This window comes from Filicampus tigris, chromosome 15 (genome assembly GCF_054856515.1).
Source record: "Filicampus tigris isolate MCC_2025a chromosome 15, RoL_Ftig_1.0, whole genome shotgun sequence".
Lineage (NCBI taxonomy): Eukaryota > Metazoa > Chordata > Actinopteri > Syngnathiformes > Syngnathidae > Filicampus > Filicampus tigris.
This window is the reverse complement of record NC_141231.1, coordinates 12,358,470-12,378,643: the sequence shown is the minus strand read 5'-3', so window position 1 is coordinate 12,378,643 and position 20,174 is coordinate 12,358,470. Positions and strand designations below refer to the sequence as shown.

Below are 20,174 nucleotides of genomic sequence, written 5' to 3'. Positions count from 1 at the left end.
GCATGGCTCCATAAAGGGAGGGAAACACTGACATAGACAATCATACCCAAGCATGCGTGTGCGTGCATGTGTGTGTGTGTGTGTGTGGGGGGGGGGGGGGTCGTGGGTGTGTGTGTGTGTGTGTGTGTGTGTGTGCATAAGGCGGATTCAGTTGAGCCGTGCATAATTGAGATTTAGGGAAACAAAGGCCGGCTTATGTCATAACGGGCTAAGCTAGTCGATGCTGCCAGCAGAAGAGGCTCAACGGCAACTTCCTTTTGACGGCCATGACAGCGCCTTCAGCATCTTTCGCCTCCATTTGTGTCTTTTCCCGCAAGAGGACATACAATTACACGTTGTGGGTATCACGGTCAGGGCTGGGCAAACTTTGGTGCTCACGGGCCTTATTAATTTTTCTTAAATGGACAGGCACTGATGTAGTATAGGAGAAAAATATTCTGGAATTAATGTGTGTGTAGGAATAATTTCTTCTAATAGTAAAATAATTGATACAGTATTCATTTTAAAATTACATTATTTATCATTAAATTAGGATATATTTATCTTAGATATATTATTTTTATTAGATTATCATTGATTAAACAATTATTTGTTAAAATTAATCTATCATGGTTAAATGTATGTGGAGTTGTTTCAACAATATTCAAACAATTATTCTTTAATTAGAGAAGTTAATAACAAATACATACAAATTGGTAAATAAAATAAAAAGAATTGCAATTAATTTTAGGACAAAACATCTACAGTAATGCAACAATATTGCATATAACATCGGGTCATACTTTTGGCCACACCTTCTACCTGTGATACTCTAAAATTTCGAGCCAATTTTTTCTTTCAAACTAGGAAATGAGTTTTATAATACAATATATGCATACATTACATTAAGTGACCACAAGAGGGAGTTAACTGAATTATTACCAGATCTGGGAATTTTACTAAAAATTGAGCGTCCGTCATCCGTCAACAGCGAAGGGAGCCTTCCGTCGTCCGTTATCGTCATTTTTCCCCGGGGGGGAAAAAAATAGTGCCCGTCTATAGACCGCTCTGCCTCTACTTTTAAACGGCCGTCCAAATCCAACTAAACTTTCACTCGGGAGGCAACATGGTGACCAAATGGTTAGCACATCCGCCTCGCAGTGCAGGGTTCCAGAGTTAGAATCAAGGCCCCGGACCTTCCTGTGTGGAGTTTACATGTTCTCCCTTTGCCAGCGTGGGTTTTCTCCGGGTACTCTGGTTTCCTCCCACATTCCAAAACATGGCAGGTTTATTGGTCACACTAAATTGTCCCTAGGTATGATTGTGAGTGTGAATGTTCGTTTGTCTCTGTGCGCGCTGCAATTGGCTGGCATCCAGTTTGGGATGTACCTTGTCTGAGTCAGCTGGGATAGGCTCCAGCACCCCCGTGGCCCTTGTGAGGATAACCGGTTTGGATAATGGATGGATGGATTTTAAATGGGCTGAGTACATTGCCCGGAGGCACCTCAGTCATAGTTATGGATGTCAGTGCCTGGTTTGGAGTTTTCTATTTTATGACTTGGGTACATTCCGCAGGCATGATGAAAACTACTATTGTTATCACTTTTGGTCATGTGCAAAGATTGGGGCGGGGGGGTGGGGAAGGAGTATTATGTCATATTATTAGTGGGTGGGATATTGGGGGGAATAACTAATGTCATATCAAGTCAGTTCCTCCCAACGATCTAGCTCAATATGTTACAGAAGAAGCGGTGGGTGTGATGCGTTCAGGTGCCGCTCCATTCATACACTAGACGCCGCGTAGCAGAGCCATCGTGCCGGACAGCAAAATTGACATCCAGCCTGATGCCTTAGCAGAGGAGGAGGAGGACCGTGACTTGGCTCAGCGTGGGTGGCATGGGCTGCGCACCCAGCATCCACGTCTCGCAGAGCGGCGTCATCTACTGCCGCGACTCGGACGAGTCCAACTCGCCGCACCAGACCACCACCACCATCTCGCAGGGGGGCGGCGGCGGCGCGCTGCACGGCCTCTTCATCAAGACCGACGCGGCCGACGCCATCCCGTCCGTCATCGCCTACCAGAGCCGACATTCGAGCTTCAACTCCCACCGGGAGCGCTGGGACACGGGCGGAGGCGGTGGCGGAGGGGGCGCGCACGTCCTCATCGAGGCCGAGACGCAAACCAACGACGCCGGCATCAAGGTAACCCCGCCAGGCGGTTGAGCACACGTGAGCAGGCCTCTGTATTTGTTTTTGAGCCGCGGAAAACAGGGCCAGCAGCGTGAGTATCAATATGACGTCACCGGTGGAGTCGCATTGCTCATGGATGCACTTGCAATACACAACACGTAATTGAAATACACTCCCGACTACTCGCTATTTTTTTCCTTACATTTTAAAACTGTTTGGTTTTTTTTGTGCAGGGGGGACCCGCTTTCTGTGAAAAATGCTTATTGGTGGTTTATTTCCGTTTGTTCAAGAATTTTTGCATTCTTACGTGTGATTTTATGGGGTTCCACTGCAGTTTTACGATATTAGTGAAGCCAGTGCAGTCTCAGACCTTTTTTTTTTTTTTTTACAAATTAGCAATTAAAAAATTGAAAAGTGACTGATTATTTTTATATTTGTTTTGAAATATTAACACATAAACACATTTGATGTTGGTGTGGAGGGGTCCATGAGAATGAACACATTTTTTATTGATCACCAGTCTGAAAGAAGTTTTAAAATCAGGTGCTTTGTTAAATGCTAATCTTGCTCATATGTGACATATGTGAAAAAAGTAGCCTAAGCCCACAAGCGTGCAAAAAAATCAGTAAAAAGACAAACAAAACAAATGTAAAGCAGATGAGTTTTTCAAGATACGAGCGGCCATTTGGCCAATTTTTGGGTTTGACTAGCAAGCAAAAATTTAATTTACGAGCGCTGTATGATGGTGAACTTTACGCATGTCACAACACACAACAGTTTGGTAGAAGAAAAGGATGGCGATAAACCGGGGCTAAGGTGGGGCTTAGCCCCATCACAAATGTGTGTCGCCGCAATTCAGACCCTAAGCATTTTATTTGATATTTTAAAAAATATTTACATATTTTTTGCAGCCCCCCCAATGTATTGGTCAAGCCCCCCGTTAACCCTGGGAAATAAAGTGAACAATTTTTAAACAAACAAACAAACAAACAAACATCAAGCTTTTTATTGCAACTCCTAGTTAAACATAAAACAAAAATAATTGCATAGTGTGTTTTTCAAACAACCACATACTGTAGTTTTAGAGTACGGTAGTCAGTGTAGTTTAGTGCTCACAAAGAATGCAAAACGCCACAGACGGGCTAACAAATTTGTGACACAGTGTTATTAAAGTACAATATCCCAGAGTGCTATTTTTCTTTTTTTTTTTTAAAAAAAACAATGAGTAAGGTTAGTTTAGTGCCCTCTTCATTTCATTTTTTTTAGTTCAGTTTCAACTGAGTCATTAAAATTGGTAACCTATATAATAGGGTTCTAATCACAATACAGTATTGGTATTATTATCATTTGATTTAGGTTCAGCCCAGAGGTTTACATTCACCCGTGTATTTTTCTTAATTCAGAGGCTGGCTCCACAAGGAGGCGCAAAATCTCCATGCAAATGCCGATGAGTGATAGGTCAATCCTTTGCGGAAAACAAAACTATTTCACTTAACATAGCAATTTCTTTTTATGTTTTTGGTCAGCAAAGCCATCCTGTGCACATGCCAGAAACCATTGACTGTACGAGTTAGTACTATGCTCCTAATCAGGGACCAGCTGGGCAAAAGTCAGCTATGTGAACCTACCAAATCCAGAAATAAATCAGGATGCAAAAAGTGGCAGCAGATGAACACAAGCTTGTTTTAATAGCAGCATTTAGCACTGTGTCACGAGTGTGTGTTTGTGCGTGTCTATGTGTCTGTGGTTGGTGTACCAACTGTTGCTTCAGAGGAGTGATCAATGATGCCATTGATCATTTGAGACCAACACTTAAAGCCTTCCCCCCTGCAGGACCTTGACAATCTTCCATGGTGGTGATCATGCTCCTGTGTGTGTACTTGTGTGAGTGTTATTGTCCGCATGTTTGTATGCACAAATGGTTTGTTTACCCCTCTGGTCAGTGTGTGTGCGAGTCACATGAAGGCGCTGATGCCGGCACTCTCGCCTGAAGGTCAGTAAAATAGAGATGAGAGCCGTCGCAAGTTTGTTAACAGTGTGCGTTTTGTGGCGAGCAAGTACTTAAATTGAACCCTAACCCTGATTCGCTCTGTGTGCATGTAAAACTATACCTTACTCCTTAACCTCTTGATCCTACCCACTAACTCTAACCCAATCCTAAACCCATAAATTTCTTAACCCATTAACCCTCGTCGTAAATGTAGGGGTCGGCAGAATAGCCAAAAATTGTGCTCAAGTATACTGTTTTTATACGTGAATAGGTATTCAGTGAAAAAAAAAAATACTTAAATGCTGAGTAACTGGTGTGTAACTTCTGGTGTCATTTAAAAAAAAAAAATCTGAATAATGAATGTCAATAATGAAAAATATCAAACAGCAATGTGCAAATTCAGATACTGCCCAACAATAGAGGGTCCAAAGAAGCCTCATAGTCGGCGTCAGCACAGGGGGTTAATCCATTTAGGCTGGAAGCACGTGACAGCGTTTCTAGTTGAGTAGAACTACAAAAAAGTCTTTTGAACCTATGCCTGAAAAGGCAAATAAAGTCCATTTTGGCTTAAGTGGCCATTGTATGGCCGTCTTGAACGTGTCGTCTTTCTTATTTGAAATAAACAGTGTCACACAGAGAGTCAACAGAAAGTTGAATGTGTGTTGTGACGTACCAAAAGAGATTTGTGCAGAATCTCTTGAAGCTAAGTGCCTGTGAAAGTGAAGTACTGTACATACAAAGTCCATCAAAGGACAAGCTGCCACTCGAGTTTCCTGGAAAAAAGATCGAACGTTAACGTTAATTCTCCATGTTGAAGTGCAACATCTCGGGTATAATAAACAACTTGACGGTCGCCATAGTGACACTGAATCCATTGTAATCCGACTTGATAGCCAGCTGAAAAAAGAAATGGCCGACCAGTCCAGGGTGTACTGTACACCTCATCTCTTGCTAAAAATGATCTTAGGTTAAATGTGAGTCGTAAACGTTCTGTGGTGGCCTCACAAAAAATATGCCAATATGCGTCATCATTCAATCCATATACTACGTAATCAACCAAATCAGTCATTGTCAGACTACCAGCTAAGTTATCTTGAGGCATCTTAACTTGCACTTGGGGTCCCATGCATGAAACAGAAGCCTCAGGGTGGGGTAAGCTACGTACGTGTATGTGAAGGCTCACTTGCTGAGCGGCTGATTTTGACATGCTGGGAAACAGCGTGCAGAACAGCCTGAAGGAATTTGCGTTTGACAGCAAATAGAGATACTGTACATTGATTCACATGACATTCATCCGTTACTTTGTCATGCTCCACCACGGAGGTCAATGACTCACACATGGAGCCCTGCGATACAGCACGTTACACTGATACCAAATGCTGTGACAGGAATACTCTGTTGCTAATTTTTGCTCTCTCTCTTGGCAGGTTTCCTCTACAGAACAATGTGTGGGACCCATGAGAGTGAGCCAGGAGCCCATTCAGGTGAGACTACAATTATGATTGTTACTTTACACTTCAAGGCCACTAGTGAGATGGACTACAAGAGCAACATCAAACACTTATTTTCTGGAATAGGTTTTTTTTTTAAATGTGTGACTTTATTGTGATGTGATTATGGCTATTTTTCCTCATAACTGTACAATAATATTATGACTTTTTTTTCTGCAAAAAAGCAACTTTTTTCTTGTGTTATTTAGACTTTTTTTCTCAAAACTATAAAACATTTTTATTTTAATTACACAAAAATTATTCGTCAGTGTCTCATGCTGGCATCTTGTTTCCACTTCACAGGTCTTGCTGGTGTTTGCCAAGGAGGATGGCCAGAGCGACGCCTTGTGGTGGGCGTGTGACCGCGCTGGTTTCAGGTGCAACATCGCCCGGACGCCCGAATCTGCGCTCGAGTGTTTCCTGGACAAGCATCACGAGATAGTTGTCATCGACGGACGCCACTCGCGCTACTTTGAGCCCGAGGTTGTATGCCGGTGAGGGACGTGATCAGTTGACATTGTCATAAAAATTCTTCGGCGCAAAAAATTGCGAAGAGTGCGTCCTGTGTCTTCAGAGCTCACGAACATGTCTGACATGATCTCTTTCTTCTGGTTTTGTTTTGCAGTATGATCCGTGCCAGGAAGCCCTCAGAAAACACTGTTATTCTCGCCGTTGTGCCACAAAAGTAAGTCAATGCAATGTTGTCTGCACCGTGTTTTTTTGCAGGATAGGTGCATCAACATGTGAGTTGAATTCTAAAAAAAGTGTGTATTTCAAATCATCGTTCTCCGATTAAATGAATGGAAATGCCGTTAATCCGTTCCAGCCTCCCCCCCAAAAATTCCCAAATTTTAATGTGTACAGTATTTTAAAAAGCAAATTAGCACTCTATAATATTTTACCTTATCAAAACATACAGTAATAACATAATTAAATAGAATGTAAAGAATAATTGAATGAATAATTCATTACAACTGACTGATGTGCCCCATCTGGCCACCGGGAGGCAGTATAACACAGTCATTCAGACACAAAGAAGAGTTTCACAACCACTGTGACTCAGTACATCTGCAGTAATATTATTCTGGTTTTTTTTGTTGCTGTCAGTTGAGTTGAATTCATTGCCACCATCTTGCACTCATATTTCAAATAATTGCTCACAAGACAAAGTAAAAAATTTTTTTTAAAAAGGACAAACGACGGCTGGTATTGAAACGTTTTAAAGTTGTGTTACTCGTATCTCACATAACAATCCTCAGTATCTAAAAACAGGGCATAAATTGTACTGTATCTCCCTTTACAATTCTAGTAAGTGAATTATTTTTATTGAAAAAAAAATCTCTCACAGAAGTCAGTTTGCAACATGAAATTTGGTTGGCATGTTTATCAAGACAGGACGAATGCGCTTCAAGAGCCTGAAAATGCACAGGAAATTTGGCATTTGGATTTGAAGGGGCTGTTTCAGGACCATTTTGGATATTGCCAGGTGAACTTGGTTCTAGGGATTTTGGACAATTGCTACCAAATTTGAAGCACATTAACAGCACAAATTTGATTTTTTCGTCTTTGATTGTGGTCAGAGCATGGCGGCCAAAAAAACAAGACCTCAGCTCCACAAGGTCAGTTTTACTTAGGAACATGAAATGTGCTTTTAATATCTGTCATGATTAGACACACAAAAAAATCTCAAGGAGCTTGAAAAGTGATGGGAAATCTGACATTTTTTGTTTGAAGTGGCCATTTTGGTCATTCCCAGTGGTTCTTCAAAAGCAAACTTGTCCGAAAGAATTTGATGGTCAGATCAAAGCTTTTGAGTTTTTCTCACATTATGCCGCCCACGTTCAATGACTTGTTAGTATTTCCAATAAACAGGAAAGACTTCAATGATGAGTCTTTAATGACACATTGGATTATCTATGTGTTTCTGTTTCGTGCTGTAGGCCATCTGACCAGGATGAACCCTCTGTTCTTCCTCTGCTGTGTGCCGGATTCAGCCGAGTATGTTCTTCCGTCACTTTTGTTGTAACCTAATGAACGTACGCAACAATCGACTCTTCGCACCTTTGCAGAGGTTTGTGGAGAACACCAGCGTGTCAGCGTGCTATAATGAACTGCTTCAACTTGAGCACGGAGAAGTGCGATGCCACTTCAAACTCAGGTATATCACATACGATGTGCGGTGAGGTTCATGGCTGGTAAGTCAAGAGTCAGCTTTACAAATGTATGAGCCAAACAGACAAGTATAAAGCAAATGCATACACTGTGCTCCATTATTATTGGCATCCCTGGTTAAGATTCTTTGTTCTTTAGCTGCTAATAAATTCATTTTTTTCCTCAAGTAAAAACAATCCCACAATAAGAATGAATTGTTTTTCATCAAATCATGTGAGCCACAATTATTAGCACCCATGATGTTCATATTTTGTACAACACCCTTTTGCCAACAAAACAGCACCTAATCTTCTCCCAGTTGTGGGCACTTCAGTCATCATTCCGTCGATGTAGTAAGTACGTTCTTGACGACGGTTGGCTGTCGGCAGACTGGGCGACATATTTGGCTTACTTGGTCCTAATCATTTATATGCTTTATTATTAAGTTTAGAGGAGACGGAACAAAATGAAAATTGCTAGATTTGCAAATTAGCACCCTTGTATGTATGTGAGGCATGTATAACTGGCTGCCTTGTATGTCGACCAAGTGACAAATTTCACAAGGGATTATAAGAGAGTGTCTACTTTTTTTTTTTTAACGCAGACTGACACCCCCTTCACGAAATTAAAAATAATTTCATCATTATTTTTCCTTTTTTTTTTATCTTCATGGAATGGCTTTCCTGACCGCACACACACACATAGACAAGTACACTTGCAAACACTTTGCCACTATATGGTTCCTAATCGTGCGACTTTCCTGTTCTGGAAGGGCTTGTAACTCGGCTTTTACAGCTCTGGAGAAGTGCCAGGAAGCCGTGGAGATCACCAGTGAAGACCACGTCATACAGGTAGGAGGAAAAGACTTACAAAATGCTATTTTTGTCCCATCGGCCGTAATGGCACAATGGAATAAAATGAAATACTGATCCACCATGGATGTGTTTTAACCATACTTTTACAGTACGTGAACCCCGCCTTTGAACGCATGATGGGCTACCACAAGGGTGAACTGATCGGCAAGGAGCTGACTGAGCTCCCCAAGAGCGACAGAAACAGGGCAGACCATTTGGACGCCATCAACACCTGCATTGAAAAAGGAAAGGTGAGTCCGCGTCCGACCCAACGCTCCCGCTGAGACTGACCAGAACTTAAGTGCACCTTATCACTCACAGGAATGGCAGGGGATTTACTACGGCAGAAAGAAGTCGGGTGACAGTCTGGCACAACATGTTAATATAACGCCTGTCGTCGGCCAAGGGGGGTGAGTTCAGATATCAGATGGTACCGGAGAATGTTTTAAAGGAGTTGGAAATCAATGACAACTTTCTTCTCGCTGTTTCCCGACAGGAAGATACGACACTTCGTAGCCATCAAGAGACCGCATGTGGACAACAACAGTCAAGTGGGTGTTGCAAAAATGACCAAATAAGTTGGAATTGAAGTTGCTATTTTTTTTATTTCTTACAACTAACGCAACACTGTGCAGATGATGCTAAATAGAGATGATACTGTATTATTAATTATGATTATTATTACAATTATTGTATTGTTTGTTTGTTGTCATGGTTGGAATTAAGTTGGCAACAGTGGCTATGCGAGTACCGATACCAGGGTATCGGTGTCAGGCCAATACCGGCGTTATCTCAAGGTATTGATTACTCCAGGTGGCTGCCGATACTTAAAGGAAAAAAAAAAGCGTTACACCTCTGTCCTTGAAAATAAGCTTTCAACTACAGAAAGTGCTAAAAAATAAATAAAACAAGAATAGCCCTAGTGGTAACTGTTATTACTTCGGTTCATAAACACTTGTAGACACACAGACACTAAATTCTTAACCGCTCAGCCTATTTGCTAACCAAAACAGCAGCAGCTATAAAGGCAAATTCATAAGATGCTTGCAACGCATTAAAAGTTGTTTTTATGTTAATGATTAGCATTCCAGTAGAATTTGATGTGTTGTGTGCTTTCACTTGGCATAAATTGGAATGTACTGCTAACGTTTTTTAATATTGTAAAGAAAATGTGCATAAATATGGCCTGAGTTGATTAGTGAATCCAGCGCGTCGCTTCCCTCAGCAAGGCTCCCGTCCCAATTACGTCACGCTATGCTAAGCTACGGCTAAGCGTCAGGATAAGGCCCGCAAGGGCTAGTGGCCAGGCCTCAGGTCTATTTATATGAATGAGGGGCTAGCGTTAGCGCTTTTTCCTCCACATGTATACAAAAGGTGAGTCAACCTTTTGCATTGGCCTGCCAAATGGCGTCAACTCCTGCTTGTTGGGATTGGGAATCTCGAGCGGCTGATCCGATTTGTTCCGTCGCAATGGAGTTATTTCTGTGTTGTGAGCAAAACACTGATTAAAAGTATTGATACAAGTTCAGTTTTACGATATGATCTGACAATTAATCAGACAATACAAGACCACATGGTACTTTGTTCTGATAGCGTGCCACGTTTCTCCAGACACAATCACTCATTAAGTCGTTGAACGCACGTTTGGCCGTGAAACTGGATTTCCATTTCATTGTGTTATTTAGTTGGCTGTGTTTTTGGAGGCACTCGGGACTTCAAGCATGTTCTGTTTAACTTTTCCCTCTCACTTAAGGGCTGTCATCATCTCAAGTATTCCAGGGGCATAGTTGAGATCATTCTGCAGACATTTTTTATTTTGACAACGCAGCCCAAGATGCTCTTTAAATCTGGCAACAGTGTTCAGAGTACATTAGATGTGTTTATTGTACGAGCCAACATCTTACTATAACTCATTGACAGAGCTGGGCATTTTATGAAAAATTTCCCGGTCCGTTTATCGCCTTCCGTCTGCAGCCGGGGTACCCTTCTGCTGTCCGTCTGTCCAAATTTTTGTTCTGACGGACCAAATAGTAATCACCTATAGGCCAGTCCGCCTAGCATATTAAATGGCATTGCGTTAGCGTTTCCATCTACCAATTTCGACCAACTACCAGTAGCACCCACGCCGAGTGATATTTGAAACGAAAGACTCGGCTGGACTAAATGCTCTTCTTTTAGGACCCAAAAACCTGAACCAGAAACCATTGAAGCCTCATCGAAAAATGACAATAGACTGTTAAACAGACAGAAAAAAGGGATTCCGATTTTTTTTAAGGTTCCCATCTTTCATTTATCGCTTACGTCGTCCGTCATAGGCAGATAGACGGACCAATCCGTCACATAGGCGTAATGCCCGGCTCTGCTCATCGGTTGCTTGCAGTAAAGGACATTGGAATAGGCACGGCAGTGCATGGTGTGCTGCTTGTTGTTCCATTTAGAACGTCCTGAAAGATTTCATTGAGGGTTGTTTTCAGTAAAATGCATTATGACAGCAAATGACATGCCGCGTCATTTTACTCATATTTCATGGAACATTTTATTGACTCTCTCTCAATTTATCTTTAAATTAATTCTTTATATTTTCTGGTGTCAGGTGCACAAGTATAACAAGGAGGATCGGTGCAGTGTTGAATATTCGCACTCAGGTAATTTATGCAGTGTTAGCTGCTATTAGCAGGGCACTACGTGATCTTGTTTTGTTATATTTCTACTTCTGGCATTTTAGCACATATATAAAGCAATGAATTTTGTCAGACTTGTTAAGGCAAAGCTTTTCGCTTGTTAGCAATGTATTAGCTCATTTAATGCTGTGTTAGCGCCTTCTATCTATTAGCGGTGTTTTAGCCACTTACATGTGGTAGCAAAGAAGCATTAGCCGCTACTGTACTGCATTTCTCATATAGTATAGCCTTTTCACCATTTTAGTCGCAGTTAGCAGAGGATTAGCCTAATGCGTCGTGTGTTAGTCACATAATTATTTCAATACATTTTTAGTAATTTTTTGTTTGTTTTTACCGCCTCCCACCTTGTTATTTTAAGAGTGCCACTCTCTACTCCACCGCGACAGGAGGAAAGACTCGATGGATACGAGATCACTCAGCTCCCGCAGTAGTGACGGTGAGGAGGTTTTATTATTATAATTAATTCTTATTTTTATTATTATTACCTCTTAAAATGTTAATACTAGCTCTCTGAAACTCTGCCACCAGCCGCCAGTTTACAGAACCGGCGACACTCCTCCGTTGCCAGGATTCACTCCATGACTATCGAGGCTCCCATCACCAAGGTTGCTATTTTATAAACATTTTTAATAATCGCTTCCGTTTCAGATGTTTTAGAAATGGGGTCGATTATAAATATGACAATGTACCATATCATTTTCTCTACACTACAGTGTCAATTTTGATTCTGTCTCAGAAAACCAAGTAGCCTATGTCCATTTCAACAGGTGATCAACATCATCAATGCCGCCCAGGAGAACAGCCCACTGACGGTGGCTGACGCTCTGGAGCGCGTTCTGGAGATCCTGAGGACCGCTGAGCTCTACTCGCCTCAGCTGGCGTCCAAGGACGACGACCCACACACTAATGACCTGGTCGGCGGGCTCATGAGTGTAAGAGACACTAGAAATACTTAAGATAGGTATTTTGGTTGTGCCTGACGAGTCTTTTTTGTTACATTTTCATCTATCATGCAAAGTGTAGAATGGAGTTAAATGCAAATGTTACAACGGTAAAATGATTAATTATTTACTCTAATTTAAAGGACGGTCAACTTAGCAATTGTTTCATTTCCTTCCACAGGACGGGCTACGACGGCTATCTGGCAACGAGTATGTTTTCTCCAAAAGTAAGTGAGCGTCGAAAGGCAGTTGTGACAGTTTGGAATTAACAGCCTCAAATCGATTAACATTGTTTAAATGTGATATGGGGTTAGGTGTAGTTTAAAAAAAAGAGACTAAAAGAGATACATTTGAATAACTTTGCTTCATACCACGATTTTCCAATTGTTGTATTTTAATTATTGCTTTATTTCTATTATTGTGTTTATGCTTTATTACATTTAAATTATTCATCAGATAAGGGATGGATGGATATTTTTTTGTGTTCTTTATTTGATTGTTTATGCTTATTTTTAATATTTATCTTTTGTCTCATGTTTGTTTTCTTTCATTGTTTTATTATTTTAATATTTAATCATCAAATTGCATGCCTAGAAGGGGGCTTGATGAGGTAATTGTTTCTTCCAGACACGAGCCAAAGCCAGCTGACAATTCCGGTCACACTGAGCGACGTACCTCAGTCCATCGCTGACATGCTTAACGATGAGGAATGCTGGGAGTTCAACATCCTCGACTTGGAGGCGGCCACTCACAAGAGGTAGTATGCAGTGTGTGCTTTTGAATATATTTAAATTTCTATACAAATTACTTTTATCTTGAACCTGCGTTAATATGGCTCATGTAGTTTTTAAAAAGTATCCAAAACATAAAAGAAAAATGTAAACGGTCAAAGTTCTGTGCTGTGATTGGTCTTATGCTTTGTGTGGTCACAAGGTAAATCGGAAGCTAGTGTATAGGCTACCAAAGTTTTTTACAAGCATTGCAGTTAGATTAACAGTCTTTCAGTGCTCGATAGACACAGCTTACCATTTTGTTGGGTGACTCAAAGGCCGCTGATTTACCTGGGCCTGAAGATCTTCTCCAGTTTCGGGGTGTGCGACTTCCTCGACTGTACAGAGACGTCGCTGCGCTCCTGGCTGCAGCTGATGGAAGCCAGCTACCACTCGTCCAACTCCTACCATAACTCAACGCACGCCGCCGACGTGTTGCACGCCACTGCATATTTTTTACGCAAAGAGCGAGTCAAGGTTGGTATTATATAGCTCAGGGGCGTCCAAAGGAGTCCCTCAAGGCTCTATCCTTGGTCCCCAAATGTTTTCCATACACAAAACATACATTGATCTACATCAGGCATATCCAGCTCTGGTTGTCGAGGGGCCGCTGTTCTGCATGTTTTATATGTCTCCCTACTCCAACACACCTGATTCTAATGATCAGGATCATTATTAGGCTTTTTCAGAGTTTGCTGAGCTGATTATTTAAATCAGTTCAGTTGTGTTGGAATAGGGAGACATATTGTCTAAAACAAGCAGAACAGCGGCACCTCGACGACCAGAGTTGGACATACCTCATGTAGATCAATCCGTTTGGTGTATGGAAAACTTTAAGGGACCAAGGATGGAGTCTTGCGGGACTCCTCTGGCACAAAATAAAAAAGAAGACTTTTTTCTTGTAACATTAAAACTTTTTCTTGTACAGCTATGGCATTAGTCTCACTACACCTTTTTCTTGAATAACTACACTATTCATGTAAAGTTACAACTTTTTTTCTAGTAACTTTATGACTCTATTTGAACAGGTGATCAACATCATCAACATTACAGCTTTGTAACATTATAGCTTTTTTCTCATAACAAAACATATTCTTGTAAAATGACAACTTTATTATGGTAACATCGCAAATCATCCTTCACAGTACAACTTTATTGTCGTAGCATTCCAAGTTGTTCTTGTAAAATGTTTTTCTTGAAAAATTACAACTTTTTATTTGAATATTAGACATTTTTTCTCCCCATATGACAGCTTTATTTCCATAACATTAGAATTGTTTTTTTTAATTGTAACAAATCTTATTTTATTTCATTTCAACTTTTTTTTATGTAAAATCCCCATTTTTTTCTCATTCTGAAAACATAGACCACTCTTTTAACATGACAACTTTTCATATAAAATTCAGACTTTATTCGTGTAAGGTTAGACCTTTTTTATAGCAACATAATTTTTCCCACGTAAAATGAGTACTGTATTGTAACAATACAACTTTTTCTTCTATAATTGTCCAGTTATTCTTTAGTTTATTCTCAGAATATTGCAACTTCAAGGCTGTATGAGACACCTGCCGAACCTACTGTATTGGACTGTATTGTGTTTGAAAAACATGAGGGGATTGAGCACAGAGCCCTGAAGCATGCCTCAAGCACAAAAATGTCAAGAGAGCATGCTGACATTGGCCGTGCACCTTCTGTGTTTTCTTCAGAGCAGTTTAGATCAGCTGGACGAGGTGGCGGCATTGATTGCTGCTACCGTGCACGATGTGGACCACCCGGGCCGCACCAACTCATTCTTGTGCAACGCCGGCAGCGAGCTGGCCGTCCTGTACAACGACACGGCTGTGCTGGAGAGCCACCACGCTGCCCTCGCCTTCCAGCTCACCATGCGTGACGGCAAGAGTAACATCTTCAAGAATATCGAGCGGTCAGTGGCATCGGTATTTTTTATTCTTGACATTTCAATACTGCAGAGCATGTATAGGTATTATTCTGTTAAATAAATGGCAACCGGTTGTTAGACTGGTAAACTATATCTTATCCCATCTAGATGAAGAGCATTTAATTGTTCTGCCTGTAATTACCGGTATGCGTCACTGGTAGATGTAGATGAACAAAGATTATCATCCAGTGTTATCATATTTTTTAATTGATAAATCATAATTTTCTGGCCAGTTAAAAGTTTACATTTTCTAACTTTCCGTGACACACGTGGAGTAGAAATTGCTGCGAATCAAATAGAATCCCATCTTTGTTTCCGAACGCCAACAGGAACCAGTTCCGAACGTTGCGGCAAGCCATCATTGACATGGTGCTGGCCACGGAGATGACGCGACACTTTGAGCATGTCAACAAGTTTGTCAACAGCATCAACAAGCCCATGGCGGCCATCGAGGAGACCAACATCTGTGTGAGTGCAAAACGTTGCCTTTTTTTACAAGCCAACTTTTTTACGTATAATATAGCCACTTTCACATTACATTACGATGGTATTCTTACAACAATATTCATGGAATATTGCTTTTTTTTTGTCCATTGCTTGACAAATTCTTGACGTATCACTAAGTTACTCTCTTATCATTATGACTCTATACTCATAACATGAAGCTGTTCTTGTAACGTGATCATTTTTGGAGATGAAAAGTGTTTGTATGTTGTGCGTAATGTGCGCAGAGCATGAGCAGCGACTGCGAAGGTCAAGCAAACATCAACAACTCTCCGGAGAACCGGCTGCTGATCAAGCGAATGCTGATCAAGTGTGCCGACGTGGCCAACCCATGCAGGCCGCTGGAGCTCTGCATTGAGTGGGCGGGGCGCATCTCCGAGGAGTACTTTGCTCAGGTGCACGTCATGGACCTCCGTCCTTGTAAACATCACGCTGTCGTCATGGTGATCTTTTTCTTCTCTCTGTCTTCTTGCAGACGGATGAGGAGAAGAGGCAAGGGCTGCCCGTGGTGATGCCAGTGTTTGACCGCAATACCTGCAGCGTGCCCAAGTCACAGCTCTCCTTCATCGACTACTTCATCACCGACATGTTTGACGCCTGGGATGGTAGGAATGATGCAATAATAGGGGACGAGCGTTGCAGTTTTAAGCAAGTCGAGTCGTCAAGTTGTGAGAAAAAAAGACAAGAAAAAAGTTGCAAGAATAAAGTATAATTTTATTTTTATTTCAATAAATTTTATTTTAAAGTCATTTTTCCCAATAAAATATATTTTTAAAAACGTAACTTTAAGTCTAGATTTGTAATATTTTAGAATAAAGTCACATTTTTAACTAAAGAAAAAGATTTTTCGGAACAATAAAGTTATATTTTTTTAATAAAACTAATATCACAAAAAAATCTAGTCTTTTTTATAACTTTGTAGTACTGTATTACGAGAAAGAAAGAAAAAAAAAGCTCCCAATACTTCAAGAATAAAGTAATATTTTTCCGGGAAAATAATATCATAAGGAGAAATTGTTTTTTGAATAAAGGTAATGTACTTTTTTGAATTTTGGAAAAGAAATGTTGTATTACAAGAATGAAGTAGTATTTTTTAGAAAAAGTATTATCAGGAGTAGCCTAAAACTTTTTTTTTTTTATAGCATCGTCATTGGAAAAAAAAATACTAACAAAAAAAACTGTATTGTTATGACAATAAATTTTTGTAGTTCTGAGTCATGGTATCATGCAGATAAAGTTGTAATATTACAAAGGTAAAATTATAATTTGAAGTATAAAATTGTCATGTTTCTTGAAAAAACAGAAGTTTTGAGGCTCTTTATAAACAGTGAAGTTACATCACGGCATAATTTTAGCAAATATGCTCCCTTGTGGCTGTAAGCGACAGTCAAGTGAGTTCGCTGGTGATGTCAATAATACCGTTTGTGTTTTTGATCCCACCTTGAATAAAAATTTCATTTGGACTTAATTTTGGAAACGGTAACATGTTTTTTTGAAGCTCATCTACATTGTATATGAGTAGTGTGTTGTTGCTTGAGAAGCAACGGTGCTGGCAGCCTCTCTCGTTCCCACTCCAGATCAAATTTGATTCTCCCCAAGAGATGACTTATTGGGCTTATTTTCTGTCCAGCGCCACGCTGATGTCACGGAAAGATTCCTCATCTATGCGAGGGGACGGAAAGAGAATACCTCAGGGGGGGGCGATGATGTTGGCCCGAGGAAGCCCAAGCTAAGGGGTTTTACGATGAGGGTGTCAAGATGCAGAGCGGAGCCTTCTGGGTGTATCGACAGAGAACAATGCTTGCGTGACTCACATTGTCTTTATTTTTGTCAAATTAAAACTTTAATCTCATAGCACTGTACGGTTTAATTCTAAAATTTCGTTTTTTTTTTGTCCTCGGAAAATCGCAATTTATTGGCACAACATTACAACCTTTTACTCATAAATTGTGACTTAATTCTAGTCTTGACCAGTTTTTTTTCTCCCAACATTATGATTCCTCTCATGTAAAATGACACTTTTATTCCCCCAACTCGACTTTTTGTCATAAAATGACAACTTTATTCTCATAACATGATAACATTTCCTGCAACATTGCAAATAATGTCTTGCAATATTACAATATTATTCTTATAACAGTACTATATTTTTCTTGTACCATTGCAACGGTTTTCTTGTAAAATTATAACTTTTTCCTCATAACGTAGCAGCTTTTTTTCCTCATAAAATTCTGACGTTATTTTCATAATATAAGAAAATTTTCATACAAACTTTTTTCTTTTTCAAATTGTGACTATTCTCATAACATGACTATTTTTCTTGTAAAATTGCAATTCACACTCCCAATTTAAAACGTTCTCATGACATTTCGACGTTTTCTCTTGACATTTTGACTTCTTTCTCACAACATTGCAAATTTTTGTAACATTGCAGTGTTATTTCTGGGTAAATCGTGATTGATTTACGTAAAAGTACATCTTTTTTCTCGTAACAGCATTTCTTTATTTTACCAACAGACTTGCTTTAGCATAATTGATAACATCTGTCGTCTTTATCGCATCTGACCCCCTCTTCTCTCACGCTATGTGTTTCCATGACGACCGATACTCACATGTTTCTGCAGCATTCGCCAGCTTGACGGGTCTCATGGAACACCTGTCGGAGAACTACAACTACTGGAAGACTCTGGACGACATGAAGTGCAAGAGTCTGCGTCCGCCGCCGCCATCTTGACTGCCTACATGGATGCGGTCCTCACATAGAGGAGACAAGTCTAGTTTAAAAGAAAAAATACTGTAAATTTTACACACACATCACATGCAGGTGTGACGGAAAGTGCTGAAACCATCAACTTTGTGGGTTGTTCACAATTTTGTTATTGTTTGTTTGTTATTGTGTTAAATGAAATTTTATACACAAAAAAAGTAATAGTGGTATCGATACTTTATTGGTGAGTACTCAAAGGGTGAATACTTGTACTTGTAGCGGCCTGAAAAAGGTATCAGCCATCCTAGCTGTTGGTTTATAGCTTAATTGCGCCATCTAGTGCATATAATAAGTCACTACAAGATCCCGGATTGAAAAAAAAAAGACTCAAGGTTGATTCATTCTGACATGTAGACACCAAATGAGTGCTTTAATGGCCATGTTTACGCAACCAGCTGATGACAAAGTGCCAAGTGAATGAAAGAAGTTTATGTAAAAAAAACGTGGGCAACGTACGTTTTGGAAATGTAAGTGCTTGTGACCATGGGAGTGCTTGTGAAAGAAGACGGGAGAGTTTACATATTTGTATTCATTTAAAAAAGAAAAAAGTGAAACGTTGCTGAGCTCTAACCCTAACCCATTGGAAGTGCTGCTGTTGAAGTACGACAGCTCTGTGGAGCAGAGCTGCCATTTTACCTGCAAATCAGATTAAAATGAATTCTCATGTAAAAATAATTTGTTTTTTTTCTCATTAAAAACATCACAAAGTGTTTTTGTATGCGATCAACGATTAAAACATGACTCCACTCAACCAATAGAGAGTTAACAAGCACTCAGTTAGCCACTATAGGGCGTTTGCAGGCAACATCTGCTCTAAAAAAATACAACATACCAATAACTACTTTATTATAAAACATATTGGGGAGTCAAGACAAATTTATAGACGTCGTGACAAATAAAGCGTTTTATTATTATCATTATTATTGAATCTTCTACTTATTATTATTGTTATTATTTGTTATTATTACTATTGTTTATGTATTTATTTATATTTTATTTTGCAAGCGTTGTTACACATGAGAACGTAACCATTATCACGTGACTCCACTCAGCCAATAGAGGGCCCGCGAGCAGGCTCATCATCACTCACAAGATGGCGCGTTGACAGGTAACAACAGAAAAATCCTGGGACAGATGGTTTGACAAAGGGAGAGATTCAAAATGTTCTCAGAAAGCATTTTCTTTTTAATATGACATAGGTTTAGATACACAAGCTCCCTCCATCTTTAACTCTAGGTTTAATTATGTTGCTTCCCAAATCACAGAAAGACACTTCATTGTTGGACAATTGGGGGCCAACAACGATTAAAACATTTTGGCAATATGTTTAATTACAATTTTGAAAGAATCGCGAACGGCATAAATTAAGAAACTCTGGTTTTATGACTGTAGACGCATTTCAAACAACATTATTCGGATTTAGAAGATGAGAGTTTAATCCTTTTTTACAAATAAGATTTTCTTACCAAGACTTTTGGTCCATTGAACACAAAATTGTATTTAAGGCTTTGGATGTCTTCAAAAGTGGAGATACATTTAAAAACTTCCGTTTGGCACAACCAAGAGAGAATATCAACTGAGGGAACCGTCAGGGTTGTCCAATTTCTGCGTGCCCTTTCCTTTTTCCTATACAGTTATAATAATAACACAGTTACTTTTTGTTCGCTTCAAAAATAATGTAGATGGTAGTGTAATGTAGAAGGTCTCACTATAGCAAACATAATATTACTAATTACTCGACTCACAAATAACAACACTTTTTTTTCTAAAAGATAGGTCCTAAATGGACAAAGAAATTAGAGTGATAATTTATTTAATTCTGCATCAGCATCATTGACCGTTGGGCAGCATCCGCTTAACAACTACTGTAATTTATTTTTAATAATACATTCAGAACTAAGTGGTTTTTTTCGTTTGC

The 20,174-nt window shown here is 39.9% G+C and overlaps 1 protein-coding gene across 2 annotated transcripts; it reads left to right on the top strand.

Annotated features, from left to right (window-relative positions):
• The first annotated feature begins 1,664 nt into the window (after positions 1-1,664).
• pde8b (phosphodiesterase 8B) lies at positions 1,665-18,931 on the top strand. 2 transcript variants are annotated; one of them, XM_086053632.1, is made up of 23 exons: positions 2,128-2,181; positions 4,113-4,162; positions 5,587-5,643; positions 5,953-6,143; positions 6,275-6,334; positions 7,590-7,647; positions 7,719-7,807; positions 8,573-8,651; positions 8,765-8,905; positions 8,976-9,064; positions 9,151-9,205; positions 11,248-11,299; positions 11,694-11,771; positions 11,864-11,940; positions 12,103-12,267; positions 12,458-12,503; positions 12,904-13,033; positions 13,325-13,523; positions 14,753-14,970; positions 15,315-15,453; positions 15,717-15,884; positions 15,965-16,094; positions 18,114-18,931. In XM_086053632.1, exons 3-23 carry the CDS (start codon positions 5,617-5,619, stop codon positions 18,221-18,223), a joined length of 2,301 nt encoding a protein of 766 aa, XP_085909758.1. In that variant the 5' UTR covers positions 2,128-2,181; positions 4,113-4,162; positions 5,587-5,616; the 3' UTR covers positions 18,224-18,931. The 2 variants fall into 2 exon arrangements, with proteins under 2 accessions (XP_085909757.1, XP_085909758.1); XM_086053631.1 differs by lacking the exon at positions 4,113-4,162 and having other exon boundaries at positions 1,665-2,181.
• Positions 18,932-20,174: the final 1,243 nt, after the last annotated feature.

What these genes read in the sequence shown, in the direction of transcription:
- pde8b (XM_086053631.1), top strand. Translation starts at nt 1,876, where the DNA reads ATGGGCTGCGCACCCAGCATCCACGTCTCGCAGAGCGGCGTCATCTAC. An exon ending in GAGCCCGAGGTTGTATGCCG is followed by an intron (nt 6,144 to 6,274) that starts GTGAGGGACGTG and finishes TTTGTTTTGCAG; the next exon opens with TATGATCCGTGCCAGGAAGC. An exon ending in CCGAGGAGTACTTTGCTCAG is followed by an intron (nt 15,885 to 15,964) that starts GTGCACGTCATG and finishes GTCTTCTTGCAG; the next exon opens with ACGGATGAGGAGAAGAGGCA.